Genomic DNA, 11,548 nt, shown 5'->3' with positions numbered 1-11,548 from the left:
TACCCAAGTAATGCAGTACAAGCTTAGGCACAGCGAAAAGATCTTGCTTCATTATTATGCCAGTTGTTGTACTCCTATGGTACTTTAATAGGGGTCATCCCCTATAGGTACTGAGCTGCTATAAGAAAGAGCTGCAACTTCATGGCCAGACAAATACAGGGGCCAGGCTTTCTGCAACGCATCAATAGATAACACCCGACGGAAATGTGGCTCGCTCATACAAGAGGCATGAGTGGCCGCCGGCTTGTCAAAGATGCAGCTTTATTGAGCAGGGTGTTGAAAAGATTTTGTTAGCCAACTCAACGCTGGCCTCTGATTGGCCAGTGCTGGGTGGAAGACCCACTTCGTGGGTCTTCCTTGATCCCAGCCATCGAGGAAGGCAGCGTTTGAGAGTTAGATAATCAATCATCAGGAACCAAATTGACGTTATTATTGCTTTTGTTATTATTCGAATACACCTTGATTCCAACAGATTTCTACTGATTCTACAATGAAGGACTATCCCAGGCTCTCACGTATTCAAATAGAGAATGTTTAAAATTCAGCCAAGACTGACGTTGAAGTACATGAAGTCAATCCCACCAGCTGTAGACGACGGACAAGTCAGAGGGTCACAAAGCGGCAGCATGACACCCATCCAACACAGGCTGCGATTCCTTAGTTAGCCTTGCCAACATCTCCATTGGCCACCTCCTCGACCATCTTTCGGAGCTCATCGGCCGCCTCGGCGACAGTCAGCAGCCACTTCTTGAACTCTTCAGGCGTCTCCTCCTTGGGCTTCTCCGCCGGGGGAGCCTCTGCATCCTGACGGGCCCGCAAAACGGCCGCATTGGCGGGAGTGCCGTCAGACGAGAGCGCCATAGCAGACACGGCAACTACTTTATTGTTAGCTAGAGCGGTGGGAAAGAGGTGAGGAGCGTGTAGACGCACAAGCCAGGACAGCAGCAGCAGCGATGCGAACCATGTTTGCGAGATACGTCGGGTTGATGTAGTTGCGTTGTTTGTAAGGATGATAGTGTTGTAAGTTTGAAAGGGAGAATTGTTTACTGAATAGGTGCTTGGTTGAGCCTGTCCTTCGATGTTGATGGATGCAGCTATACTCTTATATCTTGGAGAGGTCGGAAACTCGGCCGCTTAGGACGCCGAGCTGGACTCAATCAGACGATGATGCTTTCCACCGCATATCTTCGCATTCCTTTACAAGATGAGTCCTCGGAGGTCCTTCCCCTAGAAGTCATCTTGTTGACTCGTCATTAGTGGGGAGTCGTGTCACAAACCCGGTTGTCGGTCGAAGCCGAACGACTTCACGCTGTTTAGAGTGGGACGAAAATGTGCTATAGCATGGTCGAAATCAACATTTTGGTGAGAATTTTAAGCTGCAGTTTGGAGGATAACATCAAGCAAGACGAGGGGGCCTATAGAGAGTGGGCGTTCCTGATCACGACCCCATCGGCAAGATGCACCGCCTATTTCCTACCAGTTTCGGAAATAGTGGGTGCCAGGCAGCTATTCCGAGCGTTCAAGTACCTATAAGAATGAAGAAAACTATGATGTCACTGTACAAGGCATTGCCTAATTTGAATGGGGCTTGGCGCGGCCTTCCACCGGCCGAGGAGAATCAGGGTACCCTGGCCCTAGTTGGGAGTATCTTCACCGCAGCACGGCAGTTGCTTCTATCCACGTTTGCACGACTTAGACGATGAAGTGTGTGGATAGGCGCGTATTGAAATACGCTTATTGCCGCTATTATTAATCAGGTGTTAGAGGCCGGAGTTCAACGTCTCCGGAAGCATTGCTGCATCACCGAGGCGCAAGCTTGCCTGATAGCCACCCGTTGACCAGAATTTTCAACAAGAGAGCAACGGGATCAATCGGTATCTTCGTATGACGAGTCAGAAATCTCTGGAACGTCCGAAGAGTCGCCGCTGTCCGACTTATAGCATGGTTGGACAAGGTGCGGCGCGTGAAGCCGCCGACTCAAGCCAGCGGCCGTTGCTCACGACCATGATGAAGGATGTAGAGGATACTTGGCTTCTTCAGAGTATCATGAGGTGGTCGTTGCTGGATTTTTCGGGTCATGATAGTAAGGAGGATTGTAGGAAGTGCTATATAGTGTGTGCTGCCGCACCTCCCATCAGGATCTCACACATCACACTCACTCATTCAATACTTACTCACTTATTCACTGATTCATTCCTTTATTCACCATTTTCATAGCTGTTAAGCTTACCTTTTGAATCCAATGATTCTTTTTCATCCGGTGCTGGCCCTCTTGGGCTTTGCCACCTTTGTGGCGAGCTACTCCATCGCCGGCTCTGTCGAACGCATGTACTTTTACTACGCCTACAAGCTCGACAGGTTGACGCCGGGAAACCAGCTCATCGCGCCCGGCTGCGACGACTGTACCCTCGACGAATTCATCAAGCATATTAGCAAGGACAAGAGCATCAAGCCCGCCATCAGCACCGAGCCGTTCCCAGACGTTGTCAAGACTGCCGAGAAGATTGCCAAGGACGGCTACACGGGCATCATCGAGCTCGGCCAGGTCGTCAAGGACGTCAAGAACAACTACGCGGCGCTCCTCCAAAAGGTGGGCGAGCGTGTTCTCGGCAAGCTCGAGTCCAGCCCCTCGAACCCGGCCAACCTCGCCGACTTTGAAAAGGCAAAGGCGGGCGTCTTCGAGGCCATGAAGGGCGTCTACAACGAGCGCACCCGCGCCGCCGTCGAGTCCTTCAAGCCGTTTGCCGGCGACGCGGAGCCCTTCAAGGTCATTTCCACCGAGTCCGGCCGCGGCATGAAGTTTGAGTTTGCCGCCACGGTCGAGGCCAACCCCGGCAAGACAAAGGCCGAGATCAAGGCCGCCTGGAAGAAGCACATTGAAGGCGGCCACGAGGAAAACATCGTTTCGCTGGCCAACAGCATCAAGGTCGCCAAGGACATCTTGTGCCCGGTGGGTGGCAGCAAGATGAAGCGACGGGCTCTGCTCTGCGGCGAGGTCCTCGTCACGGACCCCTTGACGACCGGCGCCGACGTCGTTTCGCCTCCCCCCAAGGGCGAGGAGGTTGGAGTGCCCCCCAAAGGCGAAAAGGCACCGTCTGAGCTTGGCGAGTCCGCCAAGCTGGCCGAGGAGATTTCCGAAAAGGAGTTTGCCGAACTGGCTGCAAAGCGCGGTCTCGATACCCTCGCCAAGGAAAAGTGGCAAATGTCGCTGTCCGAGGTCCGCACCAAGCTCAAGTACGAGCCGCTCAAGCCCACGTCCCCCAAGGTCGGCGCCGGCGGCTTCAAGGCGCCCTCGATCGGCGCCGGCGCCGTTGCCGTCGTCGGCGGCGCCTTTTGGGTCTACGGCGTCGTCGACGCCTTCACGCACAACGTGACGGCCCTGGACCGCGCCGCCGCCATCACGGCCATTATTCCGTTTGTCGGCTGCGCCGTGAGTACCGCCTCGGCGGCGGAAAAGGGCGACGTCGATGGCCTCGACTCGGCGCTGTGCTTCCTCGGCGACGGCCTCCTGCTGACGCCCGCGTTCCCGCTCGGCATCGCCATCCACGTCGTGCGCGCCATCATGAGCTTCTTCAAGCCGCCGGCGCTGCCAACGCTTGACGAGTTCCAGGGCCGCCGCGACCGGGCGTGGGCCCGCTTCCTCCGCGACGATATTTACACGTACATTTACTCGCACGAGTCGTACCAGACCGTCACCGGCCACCCTTTCCGCTCCGAGCACAAGACGTTCCGCGAGAAGCTCGAGAGTGCCCTCGCGATTGAGCAGCTCGCGGTGCTGTCCGAGGGCGCGCAGTCGATTGGCGCCGCGACGGCGAGCGCGCACGATGATGCCGAGGCGGCCGACGCGCCGGAGCGCAAAGCGGAGATTGCAAAGGGTGTCGAGGACGCGGCGGAGAAACTGCGCGAGGCCACGCATGCCGAGATTGTGCGCCGTCAGCGCAAGCTGGTGATGAACCTGCCCAAGGAGCTCAAGGAAAAGCACGACATGTCGCTGCAGCCCACGGCCGACCAGTACAACGCCGACTTCATCAAGAGCATCACTGAGGAGAAAATGGTCAACAAGTACAAGACCATCTATCCTGGCGACCCCGAGGTGCCCGGCTCTGGAACCGACGACGCCGACGAGATCCGCGCCAAGCTCAAGGGCTTTGGCGACAAGCTTCGCGAGACTCCGCCAGCGCTGCCTCGCTACTTTGACCTGGCCTATATTGTCGGGCAGTCGCGCTCGCTCCTCTCCGTCGACAACGCCACGCTGTCCGTGCCCGACTACATCCGCGACCTGGTGCCGTCGCTGTCCGAGACGGCGGTGCAGCTGCACGCGATCCACCACACGCTGCAGATCGCGCGGCTGCTCAACGGCAAGGTGAGCGAGGCGGAGCTGTCGACGGTGTCGCCGACCGAGGACGCGCAGGGCGCGCGGGACGTGCAGACGCTCGTGGCGCTCAAGTACGGACGCGTCTACGACGAGTACAAGTTCCGGTGGGCCAACAGCATGTTCCACGGCGCGACGGCCTTTTTCATCGAGGAGCAGATGCCGGGCGTCGAGAAGTTCCTCATCCAGCCGCAGGTGCCGCCGGTCCCGACGGGCACCGAGGACTTTGAGGACACGCACCTGTACGTCTCGCTCGCCGCGGGGCTGAGCGAGGCCATTGTCGACACGCTCAAGGGCAACGCGGACGCGCTCGGTAAGCGGCACGTGGTCGGTGTCGGCCAGGCCATCATGGATCGCGCCAGCAGGCTGCAGGAAAAGGTCGGCGAGTCGGATGCGCTGTGGGTGCTGGCCGTCGAAGGGCTCAGGAAGAAGGACGCGGCCCTGGCGCAGCCTGCGTCGCCGGAGAAGATGAAGAGGACGCTGCCGCGCTCGAGCTCCGTCTACCGGGCGCAGCTCGCCGCATCGGCGTAGAAGCTGGATAGATTCGACTTTGTCGGCTAACTTGCTGGGTGTAAGGGGTTGAAGTTGGAAGAGTCCAAGCTGCCTTATGGTTGGACTCGGCAAATCCATGTACTTGACAATACTGGTAGATAGACAACAACTGCGCAACTCCCGTCTTTGCCGGATGCGAATGCACATACCATAGACTGGACCACAATTACCTGTATCTGCTTTACTCCTCTCCATTGTTCTTTTCGTACTGTCTCCTGAAACACACTCCTCAAACACACACAGATTATGGTGACGCTACTGTCCGATTTTGGATTTCTTGGTGAAGACTCATGATGCCTTTTTCTGAATTACCATCAGAGCAGCTAATATCATCGTCACAGTCCCTTCTCGATAACCCCCGGACTTTCTCTGTCAATTGTCTGCGGATCCATACGAGTAAGTCCTCTCGTGTAACTTCATACAGGGGTCCGTCTCAGGGGCCCCGGACGCTCGGCAGGGATGCCGGTACGGATACAATCCTCGCATCGGGCTAGAACCGAGCTGTTGCTATAACCATTCCGCCCGCTGAGAAGGCCCTATGTACCAACGCCGCCGCCGCTAGTTAGGTAGCTGGCGTATATTGCTAGTCACTGACCCCTTGCGGCTCATCATCTGGCAGCCCTTGCGGCTGGTTTTGACCCATTGCGCTCGTCGCGGAGACAGACTGATCTCTGCTCAGCCCTGTTCTCATGCTGGACCCGAACTATGCTCTCGAGCCTACAAATTACAAGGCACAGTCTCCGTCGCGAATGTCTTGGGAGGAACGACCTTTGATACAATGTGTCCCTTGGCCAGAACTGCCGGGGACGTCGCAGACATGGCGAGTCTTTTGATGGTGGAAATTTTTACTGCGGCGCTGAAAGTCTCCTGGCAAGGGCTCAAGGTCGGGATAGTGCAGTAGTTGTGACCAGTTCCGTTTTTCTTTTCGTTGATTCAGTGGACGAGTTCTGTCCAAGTGGTTTGTCTCCCGACTCCGGTTAACGCCTGTTCTGCGTACAGAAGTAGAGGCTATAGCCCTCCGTCCCTTCTGGGAGTATACTGAAACCACGACTCCTATATCATGGATACGGATTTATTCTGCAGTGATTCTTCCCATAACCGTACGCTAGTAACCCCCGGGTATGTTTTGTTGATACAATGTGTACTGCTGGCTACGAGACATTTTTTATGCCCTTATGACCAAATTTGAGGCTGTGAAAGTTCGGACACTTGCCGAGTGCTCCAATATCGGACCCATGTGGATATGTGTCTTCTTTCCGGTTTATCCTGACTAGTTAGTTGTCGAGCTTCGGTCACATCTGTGAGGCGCTGCTGACCCCTACCTTCTACAGAAAAGCTTCTCCCAAGTCGGCCTCGGGAGCATCCTAGAGGAACAGGTGGGCCCTAGATTCGAGGATAATGTTAAGGCATTATTAAGGGAGGGCACGTATCGACAGCGCTTTCGAGAGGTTAGTCGTGGATGCCATCCTCTGCCAGTCCGACGGCCGCGTGGCTATTCTCGCAGCGGCAGCGGGATATGCCGTGTCCGCACTCCCTTTCGTGCTTCGTTTCGGCTACGTCAAGTTCAACGGTCGCTGCTTCTAGTGCACGAGGGGAGGCAAAGCACGTTAGAACTGATGAACATCTTGGAGGCAACGTTTCCAGACGCATGGTAAACACAACGCAGCTTCCTTCAAGGACTTTTCAAAGCTGTTACGAACTTTCATTAAGTATATTACTTTTGAATAAGTTCTATCACATTAAACACCATTTCCTATAATCACTCATTTTGAATACTGCATACATATATGTTTTTGTAAAGGATATTACTTGAATAACAATATATTTCGTTTGGTATGTAGCGGGAACTACAAATTACTCTTTCAGTATGGAACTATGTACTCCGTAGTAACAGATAATAATGTAGTGAGGGGAGTCTTTTACACTATACGAGTAGTCCTTGCCGGGTGCTTTGTACATTCTTATAGTGGTGATGCCGGCTCAGAGCCCTGCTAGTTTTCGGTATCCCTGGTAGGTACGAGCAGGGTCTATCCAGTTGCCGTCGGATCATGTTACCGGACGCCCACATCTCCGCTGACCGTTTGAAACTCGCCTATGCCTTGTGCGGGTTCCGAAACAAGAAGCAAGCATATGCATCAAAACAGTTGGCAGCCCTCGACAGCTTCGGGTGTTCCTGAAAAAAGGACCACGCACGTAATACCTTGGACATTTGATATGCAACACATATGCTGCACCGGCCTCGATTGCGCAGTCGTGCCTTGGGTGCCAGGGTCAGCGCATTGGAGCACGAGTAAGGTCCGTGGCGAAAGTGACGTGGGGGGACAGTTTCTAGAGCAACTGCCGAGCGCATGATCCATGGATAATAATCACGATAAACTTTGTACGGCTAGTTAATGGTCTAATTAAAGAGTTATTGCATAATCTTGCACGCGGATATGCCATGGGTCAATGTTAGTCAACCCCGGCACATTTGGACTTTGAGTCACCACATTACCGCCACCGCACGGAAATCTGTTTTAGTACAAGGGTTGCCCGCATGATGGCTTCGGGTTCGGTCTCTCCCGGCTGCTAGTTGACACGCTCTCGACACGGGCCTCTATGGAGGGATATATGTACATGACATGGGGCTCGAGTAGCAGAATTTATCAGTCAAAGGTACTTTCTTACTATTGTCACCAGTTATATACTTTGGAATGAATCTTGACTCGAACTATTTATGCCATAGTGGCGTCTATTTCCATATAGTACGAATTACAGTATAACTCGGCTGAGTCCATCATTGCGGCCACTCCGTGTAGTCAAGCTCTACACCTCCCTTCTTCGGCCGCCAGGTCTCCGGTGCCGACGCAAACAGCTCAGCAATTGAAGCGTCCGCCCACACTCCATTGTAAATACCCGGATCCTGAGCCGCACCCACAATGCCCGGCCCGTCAAATAGCCAGTTGCCGCTCTCCGGCATGCCGAGCTGCCCGCCACTCCTCACGCTGAACCGCTTCCACTCGTCCCTACCCCAGCGGTCGTTTTGCATGTCGCTGATCTCCTCCGCTAGTCCCAGCGTCTCGGCTCGTGCCAGTAGACGTCTTGTATAGTACGACGGCCGCACCTCGCCGTCCGCGTCATCGACGTCATCATGCGCTCGCGCCTCGCCTAAGAGGTACGGGTCCGGCTCTACCGCGCCCAGCAGCTCGTCAAACAGCGCCCGGTCCTTGGCGTAGATGGTTGCGCGCAGCACCGCCGGCCGCATCGCGGGACACCGCCGCGCGACTTCTCGGTACGTGCTGGCCCGCGCCACGGCGGGGTACCAGATGAGGTACGGCAGGTGCTCCCGCGGCACATCGGGCGTGAGGCGGCTGAGGTCGTTGCTCATAATCATGCGCGCGTGGATGGCCTTTGCGATCCAGGCGGCGTGTCGGGCGGGGGGCGGCTCGATTGCCCACCAGGATGCGAATAAGGGGTTGTGGTAGATGCCGCGCACGACGCAGCCGGCTTCCTGGTCGACCATGAGGGGCCGGCGCAGGCGGGCGTACCGATCTATGTTGCCGGTGTAGGCGGCAGCTAGAATCAGTATGTCCTTGTTGCCCATGGGTAGGTCTCGCGGCAGTGGCTTGGCAAGGTACGCGGCCATGGCAAGGTCTGCGGTATCGTCGGGCTCGGGCGTGGCAAACTCGTCAATGTTCATGTCCTCGGTGATGTTGAACATGGTTTCTTTGAAGCCAGGATCGGGTATCATGCTAAAGAAGTCGTCATCAGAGTCATCATCAGAGTCTTGGTCACCGTCGACACTGAGAACACGACCCTCGCCGCCTCTTGGAACTTGAAACTTCTGCTTCACCTCAAGCATGGGCCGGACAGCCGTGTCCCCGTTGAGGCCAGAGGGCTGCGGATCCGCCAAAATAGACCGGCTGTAGTCGTCCATGACACGGTACCTGATAGGCTGACTCGTAATGGCCGTGTAAATGTCTTGGCTGCCACATGCCCTCGCCTCCTCGGCCACGGCCACGTCTGGCAATACACTGCCGTCATCCTGCAGCTCCTGGTAGAGATTACTGTATCCGGCCACCGCACAGGCGCGCGCGACCTGGTAGGCCATGTACGGGTACCGCCGCGCCAGCTCGCGATACGTGTCCTCGGTGGCCGTGTCCGGGTGCCAGATGCAGTACGGCACCTCGTCGTCGCCACGGATATCCGGGATGCTGTTGCTCATAACGGCACGCGCGTGCAGAGCGCGCGCAAACTCAGGCCAGACACGCAGCGCCTGCGCCCGCGGACTCTGGGCAAAGACGGCGTGATAGCGGAGGCCGCGGATGACGCAGAGGCGCATTGTCCGGCGGCCGAGGGCGTCCGGGACAGCGAGGCCCCTGATGGCGTCGCGGGCGTCGGAAGCGTTAAAGGCCATGGTGCGCAGGCGCTCGCGGAGAGGCGCCGGGATGGTGTCGGCCATGAGGGAGAATTGCGGGCGTTGGCGATGAGATGGTGAAGGTTGAGAGAGGCCGTTTGCAGTTGCAGGAAGAAGGTTGGGCTACAAACACACACGTCACGGGAGGGAAATATCGAAATACATTTGAACATGCTACGGCGGGCGGCATAATACTCTTAATAATTTATTTAATTTGGCAGTAAAGTATACATTGATGATAGTAGGAACCCTACTATAGGCCAGTATTTGGGCAATGGCAATTTGAACTATTATGGTCCAGTATGTGGAGGCAGGCAGCAGAAGTTGGCATCTGAACAATGCAGCAGTTACGCATAGTGTTGATCAAACCGGTACTGCTGGAACTATTAAGCGCCAATTTGACACGTCATTTGTCTGTAACATCTTGACTTTTCACATTCCGCGTTTCTTCCTAGCAGGTCACTATAGCTGACGAGCGCGTGCGCTGTCCAGTGGTCGGTCATCACGCGACACTCGTACGTTTGTGAGGCTGATTAGAAGAATAGAACAATACGCCATGGAATTTTAACACACGTACAGCTGCGCATCGGCGACACTCGATTTCGCCTAGAGCTGAATCGCTAGCCACCCGTATGGATCGCATTCGCCGTATAGATCCGTAACGGGCCAAGTCTAGTGCGCCACACTGAGGTCGGTGATGGGTTGGGAACGGCTGAGATAGTCTCGCGTGGCTCGGTTTCTTCATTCACAGCGACATATCTTTTTTGAGTCATTATACAGGCCAAGGTGTCACGGTTCGGTCTCCATGCAAGACCTGGTATAAAAGGGTCACCAGAATTCCATCAACAGCATCATCCTCTATCCCAGTCACAATCTCACTCGAAACCTCATTTAAACGCACTCGAACCGCCATGGACAGGCGCTACGTCGTGACCAAGCCCCCCTTCAAGGCGCACTACGCCGTCACGTCCGCCGACGGCCAAGACGACTAACCCAACCACCCCCTCCAGGAACCACCACCCTGGTCCAGGAACCAGCTTATTAGTGTGGCTAGGAGGCAGTTAAGCCACATCTGCCACTCTACCTTATATAAAAATGATAATATAATAAGAATAATTATAGTTAATTAAGTAAAAATACTAAAGATAAAAAAAAAATATAAGTAAATTCTTTATATACTAAATAAACTACTAGTAATTTTTTTTCTTTTTTAAATAATTAATCTTATTATTAAATATATAGCTTATTATAGTAATAGATTTTATTACTTATAAAACTATTTAAGTATACTAAACCTTATATTATTATCTTACTAAATCTTTTTATATAGAATAGGTTTAAAGACCTTTTTTAATTAGCTAGATAAAGTAAAAACCTTTTTAATTAGCTTTTAATTTAGGCTTTTTAATTAGCTAAAGGCTTTAAATATCTTTTTAAAGAGCTACTAAGTCTCTAAATTTAGAAATTAGATAGTAAGGTTATATACTACTTATTACTAGATATCCCTACTTTTTATAGGTATTTAAATTTTAATTAGCTAGTCTTTTATAAAGACTATATTTACTAATAAAGCTTATATATTATTATTATATAGAAGTAAGCTAATTTTATTCTCTTTCTATATAATAAAGTAATTTATTAAATATAAGGGATAATAGTATAATTATATATACTATAAAAATACCTTAATTTTTCCTATTATAATAGACCTACTTTTATATAATTTAGATAACTATTATATAAGATATAAGGGAGTTATATAACTCTTAGATACTTTAGAATGCCTTTAACACCTCCTCTTAGATACTCTAGAATACCTATATTAACTCTATATTAAAGTATTTAGTAGTTATTTAGAAGTAAAAGAAAGGTCTCTATAGTCTCTAACTATAAAATATAGTAATCCCTCTATATAATTTATATATAATCTTTATAGTTATTAATACTATAATTCTTCTTCTTTCTTCTTTTACCTATTTAATCTACTTTTCCTACTTATAACTTATATTTAATAGACCTTCTACTCCTTCTATTTAAGTATCTTATATACCTTAATAGGTTATAAGCCTAGAGTTATAATATTAATATAGGTATAATACTACTTTAATTATACTAAATTTACTATATAACCTAAGTAAAATATTACTTAGTTATATATATATAAAATAACTAATAAACTAACTAACTTTTTAAGCTATTTTTAAGCTAATAGGCTATTTTTTAAGCTA

At 51.8% G+C, this 11,548-nt stretch overlaps 3 protein-coding genes across 3 annotated transcripts; 1 reads left to right on the top strand and 2 right to left on the bottom strand.

The window, feature by feature from the left end:
• Positions 1-657: 657 nt before the first annotated feature.
• CCM_08630 (uncharacterized protein) lies at positions 658-964 on the bottom strand (the record flags this gene model as incomplete). The annotated part of the gene is made up of 2 exons (XM_006673767.1): positions 658-878; positions 931-964. The coding sequence occupies 2 exons, from the start codon at positions 962-964 to the stop codon at positions 658-660; spliced, it is 255 nt and encodes an 84-aa protein (XP_006673830.1).
• Positions 965-2,242: 1,278 nt separating this feature from the next.
• Positions 2,243-6,508, top strand: CCM_08629 (uncharacterized protein; the record flags this gene model as incomplete). Its single annotated transcript, XM_006673766.1, has 4 exons — positions 2,243-4,899; positions 5,382-5,389; positions 5,662-5,821; positions 6,361-6,508. The coding sequence occupies 4 exons, from the start codon at positions 2,243-2,245 to the stop codon at positions 6,506-6,508; spliced, it is 2,973 nt and encodes a 990-aa protein (XP_006673829.1).
• A 1,192-nt stretch (positions 6,509-7,700) lies between these two features.
• On the bottom strand, positions 7,701-9,365 carry CCM_08628 (uncharacterized protein; the record flags this gene model as incomplete). Its single annotated transcript, XM_006673765.1, has 1 exon — positions 7,701-9,365. The coding sequence occupies one exon, from the start codon at positions 9,363-9,365 to the stop codon at positions 7,701-7,703; it is 1,665 nt and encodes a 554-aa protein (XP_006673828.1).
• Between the last annotated feature and the right edge of the window lie 2,183 nt (positions 9,366-11,548).

The sequence above is a fragment of the Cordyceps militaris genome (genome assembly GCF_000225605.1).
Source record: "Cordyceps militaris CM01 unplaced genomic scaffold CCM_S00007, whole genome shotgun sequence".
Taxonomy (NCBI): Eukaryota; Fungi; Ascomycota; class Sordariomycetes; order Hypocreales; family Cordycipitaceae; genus Cordyceps; species Cordyceps militaris.
This window is presented reverse-complemented; position numbering and strand designations above follow the sequence as displayed.